The sequence below is a fragment of the Copadichromis virginalis genome, linkage group LG3, assembly GCF_057382275.1.
Source record: "Copadichromis virginalis isolate Kocher_CV1m ecotype Utaka linkage group LG3, C_Virginalis_male_GT1.1, whole genome shotgun sequence".
Lineage (NCBI taxonomy): Eukaryota > Metazoa > Chordata > Actinopteri > Cichliformes > Cichlidae > Copadichromis > Copadichromis virginalis.
The window spans coordinates 17958985-17984777 of NC_140620.1; the positions used below are offsets into that span (position 1 = coordinate 17958985).

The window sequence follows — 25793 nt, forward strand, 5'->3', positions numbered from 1 at the left end:
ACAGTGCATCTTTTTTCTAACATGTCCAAACTTGTTGGAATGTCATAGCGACGAGGCCAAGGCTCCCTGAACCGCTCTAGAAGATGTTTTCGTGTTTTCCCGTCGCAAACGATAGTGGAGAATTATGAAGGGAGCTATCCAAAACTAATTGACAGGGTGAATTGAATGTTTAATTTTTATCATTTATGATCACTGTGGTATACAAATGTTTATTGTCAATACACATCAGATTGTAAAGACTTTATGAATAACAGAATCTTTTTTTTTTCTTTTCCTTAATATGTATCATTTTATTTGGTTTCTGCTGTAGGTGGGGCCATATTCCTCAGACAGACGTTATTGGTACTTTATTGAAGGAGAGGGAGTCGATACGTATCCAACTGGAGTGTTCAGTATAGAAAGAGACACGGGGGATCTGTTCTTGCTCAAAGCGGTGGATCGTGAGGAGTTCCCAGCATATAATGTGAGTGTGAAGATGACGCTGGTTTAGAAGATTTGTAAAGAGTTCCAATAATGTTCCACAGTCATCTTTAACGGGTGATTTATTAATCATTCAAATAGTTGCAGCGTAATCAATCCTCTACTGAGCATGTTTGTTTATTTATTTTTTCATTCAAACCTGGAACTGGCACAGTTCACATATGGAGTCTTGTTATGTTCCTGACTCTGCTTTCTATATTTGTGTGCATCAAACTAGTCAAACGTTTGTTTGTTTTCCCTCTATAGATTTTGATGATTGTTTTTGACAAGCATACTAATGTGGAGCTAGATGAGAAAATACCCCTGAGAGTGATTGTAGATGATGTCAATGACAATGCTCCAGAGTTCGTAGGTCCTTTACACTTTACAGTTCCTGAGCACTGTAGTGCAGGTGAGAAAGACAACATACAGTAATAGTTGATTCTGTTGTATTTGATTTTCAGTGCAGTTGCTCTAAATGATTATGGGTTACAATACAGGGACTGTGGTGGGAGTGGTGAGTGCAACTGACAGAGACCAAATTGGCACAGACCATGTGAAGATTAAATATACACTCGTATCTGGATCAGACATGTTTACCATTCATCCAGAAACAGGTGTCATCACAACAACAACCAACACCCTAGACAGAGAGGTGAGCACTGCCTCTGCATCACTGATACCTGTGAACTTTATGTAATTGAAAACTTGCATCATTAAAATCGATGATGCAAGTGCTTTACAACATATTTTTATTATAATACTTTGTAACATTTCTTTTAAAGTTAAAAGACAACCATGTGGTGACTGTAAAAATCCAGGATATGAATGGTGCACCAAGTGGTCTGTTTGCCACATCGACAGCAACAATTGCTCTGAGTGATATTAATGACAATCCACCAACCTTCATGAAATCAACTGTAAGTGTTTGAAAGAAGTGTCAGTTTGTAATTTGGCTGAATAACTGAAATCATATCGATTGATTTTGGCGTCCTTTTTCTATTTATTTCACCAAAATACTTTTTACTGACATAATTAAACAGCAATTAACCCCCTCTGCTTTTTTTCTTGTAGTATAATGTTACTGTGCAAGAAGATGAAAGTGAAAAACTTTTACTTCGAATTCCTGTTCAAGATAAAGATTTGATAAACACATCAAACTGGATGTCAAAGTTTGTTATTACTAAAGGAAACGAAAATGGAAATTTCAGGATAGTTACTGACCCGCAAACAAACGAAGGGCTTTTGTACATCTCAAAGGTGAGACTGGCTTATTATTCAATTCATTATTATCATTTAGTGATGTTGGTGGAAGCATTTTGCATGGATCACATCTAATGCAAAGTCAGCCTATATACAACTGATTTATATTTATAAACTTTAAAATGTCTTTCTTTTTTCCAGCCATTAGACTATGAGAAGACCAACGATGTCCAGCTTCAGATCACTGCACAAAATGTAGCATCACTGAATGGCAGCAGTGCCACGTGGCAGTCCATCCCTGTGAATGTCAATGTTGAAAAAGTGGATGCAGTAAGGGCTGGACTGGGACAAAAGATCAGCCCGGGAATTTTGACCAGAGACCCGCTCACCAGGTATTATAGGAAAAGCAATAGAGCCTGTCAATGAAAACAAACGCTGTTGTGACAGTGATGTACAGTCTTGTTGGTATATATGCAGGATTTCTATACATGTTACATCAGATAAAAACTTTGGTTGTAAGATTCAGACAATTATTTAATAACAGCCAGACATTTTAAATGAAAATAAGAAAGAAACGTATTTCTTTGTGCCCCCCTCTCCCTGTTAATGCCCTACCTGGCCCCCTGGCAAAACTTTGCTAGATCCACCCCTGCACACTTACCAGCTGTCAGCTACTTAGAAAAGCATCCTGGTGTTATTTGTCTCTCAGAAACAGTTCATAACTTCCTTTCAACTCATTCATGTCACCTAAAAGGTAAACCTGTTTCTTCATTACCTTTTCAGCTCTGATGATTCAGTAAGGACATCTCCTGGTTTCATCTTCATGTTTCCCTCTCACCAAACTGATATCATGACCAGCAGCTTTTACAGCTGTTGGCTCCAGCAAATATCAGCTGATACTAGAAATCAATATTAAATGAATTCTAACAACAGCTCATCAAGCTTAAACCTGCTGCTGTTGTTTAGCGTGACATCTGCCGGTTTCCCCGTTCTGGTGCAAATTGGGCGATAAACAAGAGAGACGGGACTTCAAACCATTCAAAATCACAAAGCTAAAAAAAACCAATCAATATACCTACAATATTGATCAGTTTCCCTGCACGCAGTCGATCTAGGGCCGTTTCTTCTATTAAATTCAATTCTTCTTTTAAAACACTAAAAAAGTCCAACGACACACATTAAAAATGGGCACCTACAATAACAAATGATCCAAACAAAATGGCAAAAGACTCTTACCAACAGTATACCCCATGCCTATTCAACTACGAAGTTAGTTTGGCCAGATTTTTCAAACCGAGGAATTTATCTGGGCCAGATATTTTTTTTTGAAGCCAGTAAGCAGCAGATCATGATCAATTTCAAACCCACACAACTGTATTGAAAAACAAGTATTTTTTTTTATTCCTATTCCCCTGTAAATCTGGTGACCTCTCACAAATGCACACCAAAAGGTCTGATAGGTTTGTAGCTTGAACCCATCCGCTGGAACGTTGAAGACAATATAATTACACTGCTAAGCAAGACACAAATAGGCAAAGTTCTTCATGTTACTCGTGCACGGGAGAGACCGGACAGAGTGCCGTCCCTTCGCTTGACCCCAGTCGCTCTCGTCCGTCCTCCCGTAACACTGTCCTTTTATTGATGTTACATGAATATGCATAGGTTCATTAACATACGACGTCTACATACAAACAAAGAGTACCTTGCCTGTGTGTGTGTGTGTGTGTGTGTGTGTGTGTGTTGCTGATCAAAGGGTCAAACATCCTTGGTCAGGAAGAGGGTAGACTAGACCCCCCCCCCCGGTGAGGAAGTCCAGCAGTTCATCTAAACAGAAAAGCACTTAGACTAGAACAGACGTAGCTACGTTAATCCTACCATAAAACAATTAAAACAAGATGCGACCTCTTCCCGTGCTCCCAGGATGTAGGTGTGCATTCTAGTGTGGAATGCACACCAAGCCTCTGTAGCCTGTTAAAGATCACACAACTTATCACTACACAATTGATTATACACCTCTAAGCATCTATGGTTAAATATTTCTAAGCATAAATAACAATCAACAATACAAACTCTAACAAGGTCCATTTTTAAAAAAGGGAGCTATAACTAAACTATTTTTTGCACATTTGAAATAATAATAATAATAACAAAAAAACATTTTGATAATTCCCTTTCAAATTAAAATAAATATTTCGCTGACCACTCACTTTTCCTGCCATGGATGGAGCCCCATCCGTCACAAGTATACAGACACGCTTCATATCCAGACCATTTTCCTCAAAAAGAGCTTAAATCTTCTCAAACATCATTTCGCCAGCTGTGTGTCCCTCTAACGGTAGCAAGTCGAGCAATTTCCCATCCAAAAAACGGACATATACACACAACTGTGCATTATCAGTTCTGTCAGTGATCCCCTGCTATAGACATTACATCAGTTTTCTTCAGGTCATCTAACAGCATTTCAAACTCGTCTGATGCCAGAACTTCAACTCTACAAATATTTGAACTGTCCTACAGGGGTACGTTTTTAATAGCAGATGTCACACTTACTTTAATTTTTTCATCACTTTTCACCGCATCCACCACGGCCAGCATGCAGTATTTCATTGTTTCAGAATCTGTGAAAGGCCTTTTCTTCTTCGCCAAGAAGCAAACACGAAGGGAAGATGCTGCCGCTCTCTCTTGGGCTGTACAGGACCCTCACCATGGTAGTACAACTCCGGTTGTAAGATTATTCAACTCGGTAAAATGAATAAGTGTCAGTCCAGGCAGGGTTAAACCGACAGTTTTCATTGTCAATTTTGCGCTTTTGGAGTGAGAAAGACATGCTGTTGTCGCATCATATATTACGATGATTGTTTAATATGTTTACATCACGGTGCATTGTGGGTTAAATATTGCTAGGCTACTAGGAGTGTTGCATTCACAGTCTACACTACGCTGTAGGAATTTTTAATTTTTTTTTAAATTAACTAATTTTTTGCGTTTTCTCTGTGTTTCTGCCAGGACCACAGGCAGGGCCACTCGCAGGTTGCTTCTGGGCCGCCATTTGAATAGGCTTGGTATACCCACTCACACCCAAGCGAATTAATCGCCTCTGGTTTTTTTCCACAGAAGAGCACTGACTTCACCGCACACACCCACTACCTTTTCACAGCTCTTCAGCCAATCACCTGGCAGAGAGCAACAAACTGCCAGGTGACACTTGTTACATATGGATTCAGGGTAAGATGGGGTGTGGTTGCTTTTTGGACACTTGGAAAAATGACTGATTCACCTTTTCCTGCAGGTCTGTGTCCTTCGGACTACTGGGAATTATGACTATACTGTGTCCTGTGGTCCTCCTCCTACTGCTTTGTGAGTCTCCCACTGTGATTAAGTTGTAAGGGTTAGATGGGGGTTCTCTTGTAGTTTGCTCATTGCATATTAGGAAGTGAACAATGCTGCATACAATAGTGTAGGTATACCACACATAAAAGCACTCTGTGAGCTCTGATTTTGAATATGCCTGCTTTTTGTTGCAGTCCCAGTCCTTGCATTTTTCTGTCTAAAAAAGAGAGAGAAATTGCAGCTTTATGACTCTGGAGACACTGGAGGAATCCCACTCAAATCTAACACGGAGGCCCCAGAGGACAGCATGGTAAGGATAGCAATGTGTAACCAATGTCTCCGTTTCCAGGTCTTCTAAAAAAAACACACACACACACACACACACACACACATTTACTTTGTTTTACAAGAAAAATCTTCTTGAAAAATGGGTTTAAAAACATAAACAACTATGGGATACTGTTTGTTCATGATTTGGACAGGGGGAACAAATTATGGAATTATATATGTGTAAAGTGTAGAAGTAAATTTAAATCTACTTTGATATACAAAGAGGTGTTTACAAAGGTTATAAAACTAGTTATGTATTTGGTGGTTACGTGTTTTGATATTTACATGTTTACATGTTTGAATGTTTAGACTGATGCTAAACTTCTTCAAGCGGTTGAGGAGCTCACGCTTACTGTAACCGGCCTGAAACATGAAATACAGCAGTTACGGGAGAAACAGAGTTACCTTGCCCAACGTTTGGACTCCAGTCGTGATAGATCCTCCTCTTCCAATGTTCAGTACAGCACCAGCAGTGCGTCCCCGTCGCCTTATCATGCCAGACAACATTCCAGAGACTATTGCTCGCCTGAGAGGCGTTATCATCGTGATCCAGAGTCTCACCGTGAACGTCCTTCTTCCCCTGTTCCCCAGAGGTTCAATGAGTGGGACAAATGTGAGAAACACGATCAACGCACATACCCTTCCCAACAGCCCCCCCAGTATTCCAGGTACAATTACCCTGACAATAACAGATACCGACGCAGTCCCAGTCCTGCTCCACGTAGAGCTAGAGATGCTGCGTCCTACAGTAGGATCGGTGTTCGTTTCCAGTCCCCGGAAAGGCCTGCACATTTCACCTCCGGCCCACAGGGAAACTTTCATTAGCTGCTGTTGAGGGGCAAACATCAGCTACAGTATCAGGGCCCCAAAACCACATCCCCCAGTTCCCCTCAGAATCTGATGGCTCAGTCTCCTCTAACGTCTTGGCTATTGTCGAGGGCATTGAAGTGTGTGCTCTAATTGACTCTGGTTCCTTTGTCTCCCTTGTGAGTGAAGATTTTCGAAACGCTCATCCAGCTTTGAAAAAACGGCCCATGGTAGCATCCTCTGTGCCAGCTCGTTCGGTCAATGGAGAACGTCTGGAAATCTTAGGCAAGTTAACCGTTGGTATTAGGCTTGGGACTCAGGTATGGCAGCAGGACTTTGAAGTCCTCAGAGGTGCTTACCAGCCAGTCATTCTAGGTTGGGATTTTCTGCAGAGGCACCATGCTCTTCTCGACCTCAAAAACAAAGTGCTGCAACTGTGGGACATGAAAATTCCCCTGTTGCCCAAAGGACATGAGGTGGCTGCCTGCTGTAATGTTTCCGTGTTAGCACCAACCAAAATTCCAGCTATGAGCGAAACTCTGATCACAGCCTGTGTGTCAGCAGCCACACCGGCTTCTCCTGTTCCAACAGACTACTGTGGTTTCTTGGTCCCTAATCCAACATGTGACATTGTTGTGGCTCACACTCTCAGTGAAGTTCAGAATGGTACTACAGTGGTTCGAATGCTTAATCCCTCCAGTGATGAAATCGAACTGTACCCTGGACAGCATCTTGGTGAGTTTCATTCAGGCTCATCTGTTGATATCATTCCACTGGAGCAGACATGTTGTGCTACTTCACCTGTGTATGATTCGACTCTGCCGGTAGAAATAGATGAAACAAACTTGTCACACTCCCAGGTTCAGTCCCTGAAATCATTTCTCCAGAAGTATTCAGGAATCTTCAGTAAGCACTCAGAGGACAGAGGTCACACAGGCATAATTAAGCATCATATTCACACAGGTGATGCTACACCGATTAAACAAAGAGCCTATAGAGTGACACCTGAACAGAGAGCTGAAATACAGACTCAAGTTGACAACCTTTTAAAGGCAGGTGTCATCGAAGAAAGCTACAGCCCATGGGCCGCCCCAGTGGTTCTGGTGCGAAAGAAAAATGGTACGTGGCGTTTCTGTCTCGACTATAGGAAACTCAATGCAGTGACAATCAAAGACTCTCATCCTCTTCCAAGGGTTGATGATGCACTGGCTGCGCTGTCAGGTTCTGCCTGGTTCTCCACAATGGACCTTCAACATGGCTATTGGCAGGTTGAACTGGAAGAGAAGGATCGTGAGAAAACTGCTTTCACAACCGGCAGTGGACTTTACCACTTCACTGTTATGCCCATGGGACTCACAAACGCTCCAGCCACATGTCAGCGGTTAATGGAGATGGTACTTCGTGGCCTTCCCTGGAAAACCTGCTTAGGATGATGTCCTCATTTACAGCCGCTCTTTCGCAGAACATCTCCAGCATCTGGAAGAAATTTTCGGCAGATTCCGGGCAAGTGGCTTGAAGCTAAACCCCTCAAAATGCTGTTTTGCCAAAGATCAGGTACAATTTCTGGGCCACATTGTATCAAAACATGGCATCCAGCCTGACCCCAGAAATGTGAACAGTGTGCAAGCCTGGCCTATTCCACAAACAGCGACAGAAGTAAGATCATTCCTTGGACTTTGTTCATATTATCGCAAGTTTATTCAAAACTTTGCGCACCACAGTGTCCCCCTACATGCTCTCACTGAGAAGCATGCACCTTTTCAATGGACTTCTCAGTGCCAGGATGCATTCATGTATCTGAAACATGCCCTCTCAAACCCTCCAGTGGTTTCATTCCCTGACTTCACATTGCCATTTTCTCTGTATACTGATGCTTCTAGCACAGCTATTGGCAGTGTACTAGCTCAAAAACAGGGACAGCAAGAGAAAGTCATTGCCTATGCTAGCCATGCGCTTACAAAGGCAGAAAGAAAGTGGTCGACTTATGATCGAGAACTCTGGGCCATTGTTTGGGCAGTTAGACATTTTCGGCACTACCTCTATAAGCAGCCATTTGTTATTGTCACGGATCACAAGCCCCTCCTGGGTCTTCGGAAAATACCCATTGACAGTGATAGAACTGGTCGCCGTGCTCGCTGGGCTCTTGAACTTGATCCTTTTGAGTGGACTGTGATTCATAAAGATGGCCACCGCCACCTCAATGCGGACGCACTGTCACGTCGCCCTGTCACTGGTGAAACCGTAGAGCAGGACACAGTCTGCACTGCTTCTGCTACCTTGAAACCTGAAGAGAGGTGCGTGGGTCCTGCAGGCCCGCCCAACCATAGTCCCTGCAGTACTGACCAAAAACACATTCCATGCAATGACCTTCCTGATCCACGACTGCAGTGTGCAGCGCTATCTGTTTCATCCACATTTGTGCTTGAGCTGCCTGAAGATGATCTCAAAAGTGAACAACAAAAAGATCCTGTACTGTCAGAAGTCATTGGCTGGAAAGCTAAGGGTCAGAAACCACCCTACTGGCGTATGAAAAAATGCCCACCTCAGGAAAAAGTGCTATGGCACGAGTACTCTAGACTTACCTTTCACAATGGCTTACTCTGTCGTAAAGCTTTCAACCCGTCCCAAAAGTCAGTGTTGCATCAGTTGGTTGTTCCTGAATCTTTAAAAGACACTGTCCTACAGCTGCTGCATGGCAACCCAGTGTCCGGTCACCTATCAGCAGATAAGGTCCTGAAACGTGCTCAGCAGCTATATTACTGGCCATTCATGTCACGTGACATCAGAATATGGTGCACACAATGCACCCCATGTGATGCCAGACGGAATCCCACACCTCATCACAGAGCTCCAATGAAAACAATTGTTGCTGCGGAGCCATTTCAAAAGGTGGCAGCTGACATACTTGAACTCCCCATTACGAGTCGTGGCAACAGGTACGTGCTCGTTGTTCAAGACTATTTCTCGAAATATGTCAATCTCTATGCTATCGCAGACCAACGTGCCACAACAGTTGCAAAATGCCTGTTTGACAACTTCATCTGTCAGCACGGCGTCCCTGAAATGCTACACACAGACCAAGGACGTCAGTTTGAATCTGGCCTGGTGAAACATCTGTGTCAGCTGCTAGGCATCCAGAAGACACGGACCAGCCCATATCACCCTCAATGCGATGGGATGGTCGAGAGGTTCAATCGAACACTTATTGACCAGTTAGCTAAGTTACTCCTTCAGCAGCCTGGCGAATGGGATGACTGCCTCAATCAAGTTGCTTTGGCTTACAACACCAGTCCTCACTCTACCACGGGATTTACGCCATTTTTTCTCACACATGGACATGAGGCACGGATGCCTGCTAATATGCTGTTGCCTACCAACATGTCAGCATCATCTACTTCTGTTTCTCCTGCTGACTACGTCACCCAGTTGACTCAGAGACTTCAGTCTGCCTTCAGCACTGCTGCATGGAACAGAGATTGTGCCCACAACCAGCAGAAACAATTGTACGATAGGGGCATCAAACACACTCCTTATGTTCCAGGTGACTTGGTGTGGTTAAATGACCCCACTACAGCAAAGCAGAAACTTGCTCCACATTGGAAGGGGCCCTTTGAGATATTGGAGTGCCTTGGAACAGATGGAGAAAACCCTGGTGTCACGTACAGGATTCGCTACCTCCTGGACCAATCAGACAAGACTCAAATCGTTCACTACAATCGTCTCAGGCCGTACAAAGCACCTGTTCCTAAAGGTGGAACCAACTCACCTGCTGGTGACATACCTGTACAGCCCCAGATTCCACAGTTGACTGCATTATCAGGTGCGTTGCCCTTCACAGCTTCAAAATCTGCAGCTGAAGGGAGCTGGAATGTTCAGTGCCGCAGCCCTGCAACCTCATCAGACCCTCAGGTTTGTCAGCCACCACCTCTAAACCAGTCAAGACCCCATTCCCACTCTCCTTTGTCCCCTTCTCCTCGGTCTGAGACTGTAACGACTTCCCCCTCTGGCCATGTGGTGATACACCAATCAGACATTGTCCCTTCAACTCCTCATCGTGTATCTGGTGTTTCACGGCGATGTGTGAGACGTCAAGTTGTGCCTCCCAGATACCTCAAGGACTATGTTTTGAACTGAACTTGTTTTTGGTTTTGCTGTTGTTTTATTGTTGTCCCCTTTGCTCGCAGCATGTTGGGGTTTTTTTTTCTTCCTTTTCTGTAGGGAAACGGGGACGTTTCTTATGTGAGGGGGGGAGGAAAATGTAAAGTGTAGAAGTAAATTTAAATCTACTTTGATATACAAAGAGGTGTTTACAAAGGTTATAAAACTAGTTATGTATTTGGTGGTTACGTGTTTTGATATTTACATGTTTACATGTTTGAATGTTTAGACATGCATGTTCAAACCAGTAATAAGTATGTGTTATATCTACCTGGTTGTTTTCCCTGTTTTGATCTGAGTATAAGATTTCCTGGCTTCTGAGAGGCCAGTGAAGTACTCATGAGGGCGGCACACAGGAAGTGTGGGTTATTGTTGCAGTGTGCTAAAAAGTAAAGAGGCTGCTAAAAAGTTATCCGTCTCCGTCTTGCTGTACCTAATTATTCAGAGAGATTCCCAACCATCTAGTGAACCCTCACGTTACATATGTATATCTATTATCCCTTTAAAGCCGGTCGGAGCGGACACGCTCCATTTTGCGTAACTATTTTTAAATCCCAGTAGCGCTGCAACCACGTAAGCTAGCGCAATAATTTTTTTTGCATATGAAACCGGAGGAGTTGTACTTACATCTTATGCCATCAGCTTGTCCTCGGTCACAGTTTCCTTCCACATATAGCTTTGCAAAAACTGCATAAAAAGCACTTGCAGCAACAAAAACATAATATTCCAGAAACACGCTTTGCCGATCCGATCAGCTGTTCATAACACTTCCTACGTCCATCAGCGTGAACTATCACATGTCCGGCATGACCTGTCCGAAACCGGAAGTGACGCCATTTTGCGGAAATGTAGTTTTTTACCATCGTGGCCTCATGAGACTATACTTGTGTTTTTAAAAGTTATCTTTGACTTTATGACTTTCTGTGTCGTTTCTGGGATGCTTAGGACTCATATTGCACTGCTGGAAATATTTTTATTTTGATGCATATGCTGTTATTTTGCAAATTTGCACTATAATATATTTTTTTGTTTTTCCTGCAGTATATGAAAATTGGTGTATCTCAAAAATAAAACTATGAAGACACTTAAAATAAATTTCCTTTGGTGGGAAACTACAGTGGGGCAAAAGAGCCACCGATTATGCAAGTTCCCCCACTTAAAATGATGACAGAGGTCAGTAATTTGCACCAGAGGTACACTTCAACTGTGAGAGACAGAATGTGAAAAAAAAATCCATGAATTCACATGGTAGGATTTTAAAGAATTTATCCGTAAATCAGGGTGGAAAATAAGTATTTGGTCACCTCAAACAAGGAAAATCTGTGGCTCTCACAGACCTGTAACGTCTTCTGTAAGAAGCTTTTCTGTTTGAACTCATCATCTGTATGAAAGACACCTGTCCACAGCCTCAAACAGTCAGACTCCAAACTCCGCCATCGCCAAGATCAAAGAGCTTTCGAAGGACACCAGGAAAAGTATTGTAGACATGCACCAGACTGGGAAGAGTGAAAAAATCAACTGTGGGAGCAATCATCAGAAAATGGAAGACATACAAGACCACTGATAATCTCCCACGATCTGGGGCTCCACGCAAGATCTCATCCCGTGGGGTCAAAATGATCATGAGAACGGTGAGCAAAGATCCCAGAACCACACGGGGGGACCTGGTGAATGACCTGCAGAGAGCTGGGACCAAAGTAACAAAGGTCACCATCAGTAACACACTACAACGGCAGGGAATCAAATCCCGCAGTGCCAGATGTGTTCCGCTGCTGAAGCCAGTGCATGTCCAGGCCCGTCTGAAGTTTGCCAGAGAGCACATGGATGATACAGCAGAGGATTGGGAGAATGTCATGTGGTCAGATGAAACCAAAGTAGAACTTTTTGGTATAAACTCAACTATCGTGTTTGGAGGACGAAGAATACTGAGTTGCATCCCAAGAACACCATACCTACTGTGAAGCATGGGGGTGGAAACATCATGCTATGGGGCTGTTTTTCTGCCAAGGGGACAGGACGACTGATCCGTGTTAAGGACAGAATGAATGGGGCCATGTATTGTGAGATTTTGAGCCAAAACCTCCTTCCATCAGTGAGAACTTTGAAGATGAAACGAGGCTGGGTCTTCCAACATGACAAGGATCCAAAACACACCGCCCGGGCAACAAAGGAGTGGCTCCGTAAGAAGCATCTGAAAGTCCTGGAGTGGCCTAGCCAGTCTCCAGACCTCAACCCCATAGAAAATCTGTGGCGGGAGTTGAAAGTCCGTGTTGCTCGGCGACAGCCCCAAAACATCACTGCTCTCGAGAAGATCTGCATGGAGGAATGGGCCAAAATACCAGCTACTGTGTGTGCAAACCTGGTAAAGACCTATAGTAAACGTTTGACCTCTGTTATTGCCAACAAAGGTTATGTTACAAAGTATTGAGTTGTATTTTTGTTATTGACCAAATACTTATTTTCCACCCTGATTTACGAATAAATTCTTTACAAATTCTACCATGTGGATTCATGGATTTTTTTTTTTTTTCATATTCTGTCTCTCACAGTTGAAGTGTACCTCTGGTGCAAATTACTGACCTCTGTCATCATTTTAAGTGGGGGAACTTGCATAATCGGTGGCTGACTAAATACTTTTTTGCCCCACTGTAGTTTGTACAACTTTTTTGTATTTACAGTTTTGAGGGATAAGCCTCTTAAATTTCTCTAACTAGAAATATATGTTAAAAAAACAGAAACAATTTTAAATTTTTTTGTAGTTTATTGCACTTTTTTGCAATTTATGTAAGTACTATGCACTTAATGCAGACATATTATTAAAATTTGGGCTATAATGGTTGTATTGATGTATAGCAACTTGAAATGCTCCAAAAAATGGCTCCACAGCATGTAAAAATATAAAGTAAGCTCTGGCGGACTTGATTCTATGGTAGGTCTTAAAGGGTTAAATATATCATTATATATCTTTTTTTCCATGTGGCTTATTATATCTCCAAAAGTATTACAAATTATCTCCAAAATTTCAGGAGTACTTACGTTTAGTTGCATTTCATTTATATAATTTAAGGGATCTTATATCTGTTTTCACTCTTGTATGCTTTTCATACAAGTTTCACACAAGACAGATACAAACTTTATAAGAAGCCCCATCAATAACCTGTCAGTTATGCTAGCAGTGTCCAAGCATTCTTTTTTTTTTTTTCTTTTCATACCACGCACCCCTGCAGTGGCTCTTGGAAACCTCTGTTCTTTATAATTGGGAATCAAATGGCCACTATCTACATCATGCAATGTTGTTTATTATTACAAACATATTATTTGTTTGTTTTTGATACATCCAACAAAAATGTCTTGTGGCAGACCTTTGCAAAAAAAATTCAAAAATAAAATAGCAGAAGTTTCTTTTTCTGCAGTAAAATAAATGTCTGTGAATGTCTGTAAAAGATATTATTTCTCTAACTTGTTGGTCATCTGTTTGCTCGATGTGTAATATATACAGTGTTGGGAAGGTTACTTTTAAAATGTATTCCATTACAGAATACAGAATACATGCCCCAAAATGTATTCTGCAACGTATTCCGTTACGTTACTCAATGACAGTAACGTATTCTGAATACTTTGGATTACTTAATATATTATCATGCTTTTTACAACAACGTGAATGTGCTATTGCTGTGTGATTTATTACTATTACTGAAGGTCCGCGACTCCGAACTGTAGTAAAGGAACCTCTGACTAATACGGCGGGGTCCCTGTCGGCTCATAGCCGAAAAATAGCTTTACTTTGTTGAGTGGGTCAACTTTTCTTGCGAGAGACAGAGAGAGGCTTTGAAAGACTGCTCCAACGGAACTTATTGTTTTCGGAGGAAAACACGAACACGGTGTACAGTCGAGTCTTAATAGCTTACTTACAACTGGGCTCGTCAGGCACTCTTCTTGGCTGAAGTGGTTATTATTATATTTACATGCTTCCAGCTCCCGTTTTTCCTCGATGACAACTCGTACCTTTCCACTCCCCCTGTTCTCTCTCCCTCCTCGCGCTCACAGACACATAACGTGTATGGCAGTCCATTCTCCCTGCAACACGGACTACACTGGCCATGATGCTACATTCTTTAGAGCTATGCTTGTAGCATTCTGCCTGTTAGCTTAGCACAACAACAACAACGAAAAGGCGCTCTCTCACCCAGGAAACACACAGTCGCAGAGAGAGAGAGAGAGAGAGCGTCGCCCTGTAACCATGGCAACCGTAACGCTGCCGCCTGGAACAACAGAACGTAGCTGTCAAACAAAACCCAAACAGTCCTGACCCGCGACAAAATGAAACATGGAAAGTACCGCAGTGTAATCCATTTATTTCAACAAAGTAACTGTATTCTGAATACCACCTTTTTAAACGGTAACTGTAATGGAATACAGTTACTCATATTTTGTATTTTAAATACGTAACGGCGGTACATGTATTCCGTTACTCCCCAACACTGAATATATATACATATATATATATATTTAACGGGTGCAACGATATTCGTATCGATATTGAACCGTTCGATACAGTGCTTTCGGTTCGGTACGCATATGTATCGAACAATACAAAATTTTTAATTTATTTTATCAACCTTGCTTCTGACGATGCTGTCTGTGTTGAGCGCTCAGTGGATCTGCGCTCGACAGTGCAGCCTAGGCGGAGTAGTCGAACACAGATTCACTGAGTGCAGGACAAGCTAGCAGACAGAAGTTAAGCTCTCCTTGCAACATGGCAAATTGAACATCCTCCACCCTCATTAAGATCTGGTGTTTGGAACTATTTTGGTCTTCATGTGACATATGACCCTGAAGGTAAGCGCGTCATGGACTAAAGGAAAACAGTATGTTGGATGTGCCACGCAATGCTCAATTACATGGGTGGGAGCTAGTGTGTTAGCGCAGTTAGCTCGTTAACGTGTTGACGCCGTCCAGCCCCACGCACGGGCGATCCGCGGTAGCTCGTTAACGGAGATTTGCCGTGTTGTGGCGTTAACGTCATTTCAACCAGATTTACGCTGACAGCACTAGTGGGAACACAACGAATATGACTGCACATTTACTCCGACATCATCCTAGTGCAAAGACAAGTGGAAGCACACAAAAACAACAAGCACGCATGCTACAAACTTTACCCGAGTCATTTAGACAGCTGTTAGCACATGATTCTCCTTATGGGGACCTGATATGTTTAATATGCTGCTGAGAATATAGCCCAGAAGAAGCGTATAGTATAGCTTTTAGTTTGGAAAGAGCCATTTCTCTGTAATAAACTCTCTTTTCCAAAGATGAATGTTTTCTCGATGAGATAGATTTATTTTTTTATTACTTTGTTGTTTAAGCAACATTAAATTTAAAAACTGTACTTTTGAGTTAAAATATATATTTATAATTTTAATAAATGACAAATTAAAAAGGCATGAACATTTTTTTTTGTATCAAAAAAATATCGAACCATGACACCAAAGTATCGAACCGAACCGAACCGTGAATTTTGTGTATTGTTGCATCCCTAATATATATGTGACCTTCAGTCATGTCCTCAGCAGCTTTGAAAGTGTTGTATGCTTCCTCCTATTATCCAGGCTTGGGAGTAATAACAGGTAATAATAACAAACTACCTGTGTCTTCCAAATGGGAACAGAAGAGGATGGGCAGCATTCAGGGGACGTGGCTCTGTAGCTGACTCAGAGGTCACGGTCTGAACGCTTGGCTTGTTACTGGGGTAACAATGTAAAAACAGAACAATCAAGTGGTGCAGGTGTGTATCTGCTATTGCTCTTTGTTGCTTTATTTTGTTGTTGATGATGTTGTTGTGTTTTTTGTTTTTAAGCAAAAGTGGTTTGCACTAAAAACTATGAAGATGCAATATTTTGGAGCTTTGTACATCAGCAATCAATTCTCTAAAAAAATTATATCTTTATTTTTGGAGGGTAAATTTTAATTAAAACAAATACATAATGAAACAAAATAACAATTACCTAATATTTCAAAATATGTAATGTAAAATTACACCTTCATAATAATCTATTTTAAGCAGTGTTGATTTACTTCTGCAGAATTTCCTAAAGGCACAGAAATTGTGTGTAACAATGTTTTACTTCAACTCGCAGACTGTGAGACGGGTGCAGTTTGAGCTCACTGTAAGTCAGGTTGTTGAAACATTTCCAACAGTAGTCGTGTTACAATCTGCACGAGGGCAGAACTGGAGCACTAACGTGTTACTGCCTGAAACTAAATACAACTGGCTGCACAGGAAAAAACCCATTCAAAAGACAGTGTATACCCTATATGTATTTTGCATTTTTAAGTTGTTATTTGACATTAACATTAAGGAGTTGTGTTTAATTTTTGCTGCTGTAGCAGTTATTTGTGGTTTTTTTAACATTTAAAGGAACGTGATTATAAAACAGCATAATCAACAAACATACAATAAGCATACATGCACCCATACAACTTGTACTTACAGTCTTTACTGTTTATTTGTTTAAGTTTTTGTCCAATATCTGTTAATTTGTAATTTAAAAAAAAAAAACAAATGTCCTTGTGATTTTTCTGGTTGTACTGTATATAAAGGTCAGATCCAAAATGGTTGTTTATTGTGCTCAGGTTTTGTCTCTAGTGTTTCACAGGGTGGAGCCCACATACACATAATACACTATGTGCAGTGTTCCAACATCTCAACTCCTTGGCTTATAATTACTTCAGTCCTCTGCAGATCTAATTGGTGCACTGATGTTATTACTGACAAACAGCCCTGACCCACTGAGGTATAGACTCCATTGGACTTCTGAAGGTGTGCTGAGATCTGAGGAATTTAAAGGCCAAGTCAACATCTCAAATTTGTTAGCCTCCTCCTCACATGAACTGCAATACACCATGCATTTTGACACCTTTCTTTCAGAACCAGCATCAACCTTTTTGGTTGTTTGAGCCACAGTCAATTTTCCGTTCGATGGAACCACACAGACCACCCTTCACTCCCTGCGTGCATTAGTTGCTGGTTCACCACTGTTCCTTACTCTAGTTCATGTCACAATGAAGGTCACAGCAGTAATCATTATCACAGACTCATTAGACCAGGACATGTATTTCCCGTCTTTTGTTCTTAGTGAAACTCGTGTGGTCTTCTGGTTATTTGAGTCCCTTTTGCATTCTGGCAATTCTCCTCTGTCGTCTGACATCAACAAGGCATGTTCACGCTAACTGGATATTTTCTTTTTTCCAGACCATTCACTCTTACATATGTAAGATGAAAAGTTAGATGAAGGAACTTTGCAGCTTGTATGTCTAAAAACAGTAAGAGTACAATGAGGCTCATGAAGGAGGTGCAGATTAAAGAATTGTTGTTGGAGCTGAAAAAGAAAACACAAAGATCCACATCTATTTATGTTAGAGTGCCCTCTATTTGATGATGGCGTGACATGATACTGGCTTTAAATCAAAGTAACAAAAATCAATTCTCTGTGCTCTGTGGAAATTTGCTATTTTAAAGTACATAATATAAAGTGGAATATCTGAGAAAACAATAATTTATGTGTAATCTGGAAAGGCCTAATCTTTAAAGAAAGATGATATTAAATATTAAGGACTGAAAGCTTGAAAGCTGGTGAGTTTAAGGAGGTGCAGGAATGCAGGAATGAATGTGATCTCCACATGAAAACCCTTTAACTGTGAAACTGTTTCATGGTTTTTATTTTTTGCTGAGTAATTGTCTCTCTGACTCTGAATATTATGGAACGCCAGGACTGCCATAATGAATTAATTAAATACACCATTAAATAATTAATTAAATGTGGCAATAATTAATTAAAATTGGAATTAATTAATTAAATAAATAGTTATGACACATGTAATTAATTAATTATTGACACATTTAATTAATTATTTATGTATTTCACATTTTAATTAATTATTGACACATTTAATTAATTATTTGTGTATTTCACATTTTAATTAATTATTGACACATTTAATTAATTATTGACACATTTAATTAATTATTTATGTATTTCACATTTTAATTAATTATTGACACATTTAATTAATTATTTAATGATATATTTATTTATTTCATTTTGGTATTCCTGACGCCTGGCTCTCATCTTGAAATAATTTTATCTGTCAGCCTCACCCATCAAACTCAGGGGGCGGGGTTAACGCTGATCGAGTCAAAACCATTGCTTTGGCCTGGTGGCCATTGTTTCTAGCACACAACAACCGGCATGTGGAAGCTAACAGAACTGAGCTTTGAAAAACCCTGTTTGTGTGTTACCAAATACTGTTTTAATATTTTTTTAGCCGAGAATGTAGTGGTTTAATCTTCATGTGTCTGGTCGGTTTGTCAAGATACAGCCTCTTTGCAAAAGTGCTTCGATGATTTCGGAGATGTCTGCCCAGTCTCACGGCAAAGCGTGGGATAGACCCGCTCGCCTCGCAAGCAATCCCACCGACAAAGCGCAGGCCCCGGTACACAGCTGTAGTAACCCCCGCTGACTTCTTTTACTGAGGTTATATTTATCGGTGTTTTATTTCCTGATGTTCTTATGTGTCCTACGTGTTTCAGTCGCCAATTCTGAATTATAACTAACATTAAAAACATGTTTAAGGAGGAGAGAGAGCAAATAAATCTGTTTAACATCTGATCTTTGGGTTTTTGTTCAGTAATCAGCCTGACCTGTGTATAAACGCATAAAAGAGATAACGTTGGTGTTTCCGTCATGTAGTAACTGCTGGCTTTAACTGTACAAAGGTTGTTCGACACTATGAAACACATACAGACTTCATGATGTTCGGCTAATATTTTTATTGTGAATATTAATCATGCTGACCTCGCTCTGTACACCACGCAGCGAGGTCAGCATATCCACGATATCCTCAGCTCCATGAGTTAACACAAAGTTTCCCAGCTGACTATCTAACTGCCAACTATTCCAGAGACGTGAAAATATACAGCATCAAGAAAAGTGTAAGAGACTCAGCAGCAGATTAGAATAACAGTTATACATTTAATAAATCACCAAATGAATCCACGAAAGCGCATTTTTATACCTCTGCCAACAGAGAGAGAAAAAATAATCACATTCTAACAGACAGCTGGTGCTTAGAATACAGTTGAATAACTATTAAAAAACAGATGATATTTAGATGATAGTTCAGTCTAACACATGTGCCAGTGAACCATTAAACGTCTGTGAAACTATGCAGTTATGAAACGTAACTTTAACCTCAGCCAAACCGATTTGCTCAGTTGTAAATAAAACAGCGAAGTAAACGTGACCCGACAGACAGAACCTGAGTGAATGAAGTCCAGCGTTTAACCACTGAGAGCTAAAACTCAGCTGAGGTTTCAAAGCTGTGTGCCGGTGATTGGACATCAGCCGCTGATGAAGCTGTTCGCCTATAAAGTGCTCTGTAAGGAAACAAGCTCCAGCAGCTCTGCGCTCGGGGAAAACACTATATTTACTTATCTTGTGCAGAAAAATGCGCTGACATTGCGTTATATCGAGCACCGGCTGCCCAGTTAAACTGTGACTATCACCAGGTAACGTGGGCGTGTTTCTTGAATTAGCAGCAGGTGTTAAACAGCTGACAGATGAGGAGGAGGATGCGTGCAGGTAAACTGAGGGTCTGTTGAGCTGATCGCTGGTTTCGTGAGAAAAATGTCAGCTCGTTCTTTATGTTACAGAAGCACAGAGACACAAGACCAGGCGGAAAGAGACGATCATTCGGTGAAAATGAGAATCTGCGAATGCAACATGTGGAACACGGAGAGTGGAATATGTAAACAAACCGGTTAACGTAACCCCCTCGGTGCACTCTGCATGCTAATTGTTAGCAGAGCTAGTGAAATCTCTGAAAACATCTGAGCACTTTTGCAAACATGTTCTATGTTGACAACCTGACCAGACATACGTCGCGACATTCGCGGCTAAAACACTGTTAAAAGTGTAGCTGGTGACAGAAAAACGGGGTATTTTAAAACTACACCACCACCATTGCTGCCTGTGATTTGATCTGCATTCTGGGATAACTGGCTGCCCCAAGTCTACACAAGCAATCGATTATCTAGGATCAACCTGTTTTGACTTACTTTGCACGGCAACCAATCAAATGTTAGAGAAGCTGCATGGGCAGCGTTAACCCCGCCCCCTGAGTTTGATGGGTGAGGCTGACAGATAAAATTATTTCATGATGAGAGCCAGGCGCCAGGACTGCCAAAATGAAATAAATAAATATATCATTAAATAATTAATTAAATGTGTCAATAATTAATTAAATGTGTCAATAATTAATTAAAATGTGAAATACATAAATAATTAATTAAATGTGTCAATAATTAATGAATTACATGTGTCATAACTATTTATTTAATTAATTAATTCCAATTTTAATTAATTATTGCCACATTTATTTAATTATTTAATGGTGTATTTAATTAATTCATTATGGCAGTCCTGGCGTTCCATAGAATATAGTTTCCGGATCATTTTGACACTTATTTCTACACTCTGTACAGAAGGTGCCTGGAGGATTTTCACATGACAAGCTGCTTATTAGAGCACATAAAAGTTGTTGACTACGTATTTAGGTTTCAGGTGACCAATAAAAATAAAGTTCTGGCTCTCTCCATATTCATTTAGTAGCAGTCAGTTTTCGCACCTTTGACACTGACTTAAAGAAAGCATGTTTCTAAAAGAGTTTGTAGTTTTTACAGACATAAACAGAAAGATGGCAAAGATGCAACGAGCAATGACGTGCTGACATTAAGTAGATACACCTGTTGATAATCGCCCAAACTTTCACAGCCTGAATCATGAATGAGCTGCAGAAATGCATCAAACACAAGTGTCAACACAAACTCTTTTATTTCTTTGTTTGTGTGGACAGAGAGTTGTGATGAGGATCAGAGGAAGTGTAGCTGAGACATGAGTTGTAATGAACTTCCTCAAAAATACATTTTATTTATTTCTTTATTATTATTATTATTATTATTAGTATTATTATTATTATTATTATTAACCTTTGCAATGCAAAGCTTTCACGAGTCACTGATGTAGAGGGGCATTAATCAGTGGGACACCATCACTTAGTCACATATGTAGTTGTACTTTCAGATATTATGGAAACATTTATTTTCTATGAATATATATTTTGTAACTGATTTATCTTACAGGGTATTTAAATATTAAAAGTGATTATCTGTTTAATTCATTTTTGAGTAAATAAGAATAAGAACAACTTTATTTATCCCGAGGGAAATTATTTTGTCATGTACATGCTCAAAGCAGCAGGAGAGACAGAGGAACAGATGAATAAGATATACGATATACAATATATACACTAAGAATAGTAGTGTACAGTAAACAGTACTTTTCTTCATATTAGTTTCAGTGGCTGTTTATTTATTGATAATAATTTTATATCTTGTAAGACTGGCATAGACTCCACACTGGATTATTATTATTATGGATTTTACATACAGGGGTAGTGAAGGTGACGCAGTTGTAAACATCAGTCTGGCATCAGTTTGCTGCTCTTACACTCTGACTGTCACTACTGATTTCCTGCCATAGGATAAAAGTTGGCTGTACCATCCCGTTCTTGTAATTGAAGCCTCACACCTGGATTCTTTTTAATGACAAGAAGTGGTGACTCACAGTCACCACTTCTTGTCTGATAGTGATGGCCAAATGAAGCTTTCTGAAGCATTCAACCTCGTATCTAAAAATGGTTCATTACCCGAAGCTTTAAAACACAGTCCTGTCTGGTGACATCTGGTGGCCAAAAATACAAAGAGCAGCTCGAATCTACAAAATAAAACGAAGCGCTTCATTATGATTGCCTTGATAAAAACAGATAAATAAATTTAAATAAATACATAAATAAAATAGAAATATACTTGCCTATATATGCTATTCTACATGCTTTTAAACCATTTAAAATTACAATTCATAGTTTTATATGTGAATTATATAATGTTAAATTACTATTAAACAAATGACTGACTAAGTATTTTAGACTTTAGTTTACTTCAGCCATATTCCATATAAATCAGGTGTCATACAAAAATAAAAATAGCTTCAAATAGAGTCATGACAATAAAAGAATATGACTTTAAGGACTTAACAACATTACTTCAGTTATAGTACACCAACATCTCTTAGATGAGATGAGATAGCCTTTATATGTCAGTTGCAGTTGCCCAAAACAGAGATGACAGACCTTGCCAACCGTACATACAATACACAAACATTACATTGGGGAGACAGGTCAGGCTAGGTAGCAAGGGGGAAAAAAAACATTGAAATGTGTAACACAAAAGGATAATAATACAGGAATGCACAGATATTGACACACCATAGCACAATAAACACAGACAAGCAACATGGGAGAGCATTCCAGTGTGTACAGCTGATCTGGGACCGCTGCAATCTTCGATTGCGCCTCCAACTGATCCGGTGTCCAGATCGGATGGGAGGTAAGCATGGGAGGAGGAGTTGGATCCGGGGTGGGGAGGGTGATAGTGAGGGCATATCAGTGTACATGTTTCGTGCGTGTGCATGTGGAGGGGGGATGAGTGAGTGCTTATCAGTGTATATGTATGTGTGTGCGTGTCCATAGTTCAGCTGAGACAGTGTCCTTCGCCCTGCCAGGCTAAGTAAACAGTCTTCCAGCCAACCCAGGTGGCCTTGCATGGAATGGGAAGAACAGTCTAAACACAGTCGTTATCAGGGAGTTTTTGTTCGGCTCCAGCCTTGAGCCCACAGCTGGCGCCGAAGGGGTAGCCGCATTATGATGGTGATTTTTCTTTTGCAACAACTCATGAGAATTTCAAAGCTGTTCCTTAACACTCCGACACTGGTCTCTCAATCTCCCGTTAATAGCTGTGAGTTTCTCCATGATGTTATCAAACTTACGCTCCGTGATGTTGTCATTCTTGTGCTCAAAGAGCAGATTCTGAGACCTCACGACTGCAGTGAGCTGCTCCAAGATGTGATCCAACTTTCGCTCAGAGGTGTTAATCTGAGTGAACTTCTCCTTGATGTAATTCAATGTACGCTCAAAGGTCTTATTCTGAGTATTCATGGCAGCCATAAGCTTCTCCAAGGTCTTAACCATGCTGCACTCAGTGAGCCCATTCTGAGAAGTCGCGCCTCGTCCCATCGTTTCAATCCCAGCGGGCAGCCTTGGGGGGGTTTGAACAGCCGGTTCCGCTTTCTTAATTCTCTGATAAGCCAGGGCCAAGCCAGCTCCGATCAGCAAGAACCCTGTTATCATGGTTCCGAATAGGTAGATATCTTCAGCGTCCTCGATCGACAGTCCCGCCAGGCACATGATCCTCCACGTCTGCCACCTGTCCATCGTGTATCCGGCAGGGAAAGTCCCTCCAGGGCACTCGGGCTCTCCCGAGCCCAGACTTCTCGTTGAGAAAAGGGTGTCAATAGCATTCAGAGACTAGTTGATCAAATCCATAATTCTCTTTTAGATTTTAGAAACAGACTGTGAGAGAGTGTTCCAGGGAAAAGTAATACAAAAAACACGAGACTAGACAAGGACATAAGAGCTAAGCAGGGAAGATAAGGGAGAGGAGAGGAGAAAAAGTGCGTCCGCCTCCTCCGAGAGCCAAAGAAGTTACACATTAGCACTAAGGGAACACTGAATGACCTGGTGGTTTTTGTCTATAAAACTACTCATCTAAGATCTCTCAGCAAAATTATGCAACGTTGTTGGCACTATTGCCCCTATCAGATCAGTGAGCTGGGATTTTATATTCTAAACATGAACTACTGTTACAGGAACAGACATGGACTACTGGTGCCCACACAACAACTCAATGTTCACTATGTGAAGGAGCCAAACACATGCCTTCTCCTCTCGTTAACTGAGATAAACTGCTGGCATATTTGTTTTACATCTATACTGTCCAGTCTCTCCTGGTGGACATGGCAACATGTTATTCATGGTTACATACAATTTTAGACTGATGTGGGCCAAAGCTTTGCACATACTTGCCAACCTTGAGACCTCAGATAGGGAGTCATTCAAAAGGGCTGTTGGTGGGGGGAGTGGTATATATATATATATATATATATATATATATATGTAAGTTGTCAGCCACCTCCTGTACATGGATGACATCAAGCTGTATGCCAAGAGTGAACGAGACATCGATTCACTGATCCACACGACCAGGCTATACAGCAATGACATTGGAATGTCATTCGGACTGGAGAAGTGTAGTCGGATGGTAACAAAGAGAGGGAAGGTAGTCAGAACTGAGGGGATTGAACTACCAGAAGGCAACATTGCAGACATAGAGGACAGTTACAAATACCTGGGGATCCCGCAGGCGAATGGGAACCATGAAGAGGCCGCTAGAAAAGCTGCAACCGCCAAGTACCTGCAGAGGGTCAGGCAAGTCCTGAGGAGTCAGCTGAATGGTAAGAACAAGATCCGGGCCATCAACACGTACGCCCTGCCCGTGATCAGGTACCCTGCTGGGGTAATAGGCTGGCCAAAGGAGGAGATAGAAGCCACTGACATGAAGACAAGAAAGCTCCTTACCATGCATGGAGGGTTTCACCCCAAGTCCAGCACCCTGAGGCTGTACGCTAAGCGGAAGGAAGGGGGCCGGGGACTGGTGAGTGTCAGCACCACAGTCCAGGATGAATGACCGAGCTAAGATCCTGTGGGACTTCCAGATACAGACGGACAAAATGGTGGTGGCTAACCAACCGGACATAGTGGTGGTAGACAAACAGAAGAAGACGGCCGTAGTGATCGATGTAGCGGTTCCGAATGACAGCAATATCAGGAAGAAGGAACACGAGAAGCTGGAGAAATACCAAGGGCTCAGAGAAGAGCTCGAGAGGATGTGGAGGGTGAAGGTAACGGTGGTCCCCGTGGTAATCGGAGCACTAGGTGCAGTGACTCCCAAGCTAGGCGAGCGGCTCCAGCAGATCCCGGGAACAACATCGGAGATCTCTGTCCAGAAGAGCGCAGTCCTGGGAACAGCTAAGATACTGCGCAGGACCCTCAAGCTCCCAGGCCTCTGGTAGAGGACCCGAGCTTGAAGGATAAACCGCCCGCAGGGGCGTGCTGGGTGTTTATATATATATATATATATATATATATATATATATATATATATATATATATATAGGCATTTGTCTTGCTGTTTAGTTTTAAAACTAAAATAGGTGAAAATGTACAGCCAAACACATATTTGTCACATGAGGTAGGACTCCAGTAGAGAACGTAATTTAACTCTTTCTGCACCGCTGGCTGAACGAGACCTTGACAGATTCTTTTTTCTTCTTCTTCCTATCTGTTTTGTTTGTCTTTACTCGAAGAGATCAAATTATTGGTGGGGACCCTCCATGACAAATCTACGCCCTTGACTACTATTGTACTATGAAGTTTATAAAGTTGTTTTCAGAAATATCATATACTTGTAAGACTTCATCACCCACCAAATA

At 41.2% G+C, this 25793-nt stretch overlaps 1 protein-coding gene across 1 annotated transcript; it reads left to right on the forward strand.

Annotated features, from left to right (window-relative positions):
• The first annotated feature begins 408 nt into the window (after positions 1-408).
• Positions 409-16888, forward strand: LOC146713161 (desmocollin 2-like protein). Its single transcript, XM_085452452.1, has 10 exons — positions 409-463; positions 727-871; positions 960-1114; positions 1245-1379; positions 1534-1719; positions 1864-2054; positions 4777-4860; positions 4952-5019; positions 5187-5302; positions 15897-16888. Exons 2-10 carry the CDS (start codon positions 733-735, stop codon positions 15906-15908), a joined length of 1086 nt encoding a protein of 361 aa, XP_085308578.1. The 5' UTR covers positions 409-463; positions 727-732; the 3' UTR covers positions 15909-16888.
• The last annotated feature ends 8905 nt before the right edge of the window (positions 16889-25793 follow it).

What these genes read in the sequence shown, in the direction of transcription:
- LOC146713161 (XM_085452452.1), top strand. Translation starts at nt 733, where the DNA reads ATGATTGTTTTTGACAAGCATACTAATGTGGAGCTAGATGAGAAAATA. An exon ending in TCCTGAGCACTGTAGTGCAG is followed by an intron (nt 872 to 959) that starts GTGAGAAAGACA and finishes GTTACAATACAG; the next exon opens with GGACTGTGGTGGGAGTGGTG. An exon ending in GGTCCTCCTCCTACTGCTTT is followed by an intron (nt 5,020 to 5,186) that starts GTGAGTCTCCCA and finishes TTTTTGTTGCAG; the next exon opens with TCCCAGTCCTTGCATTTTTC.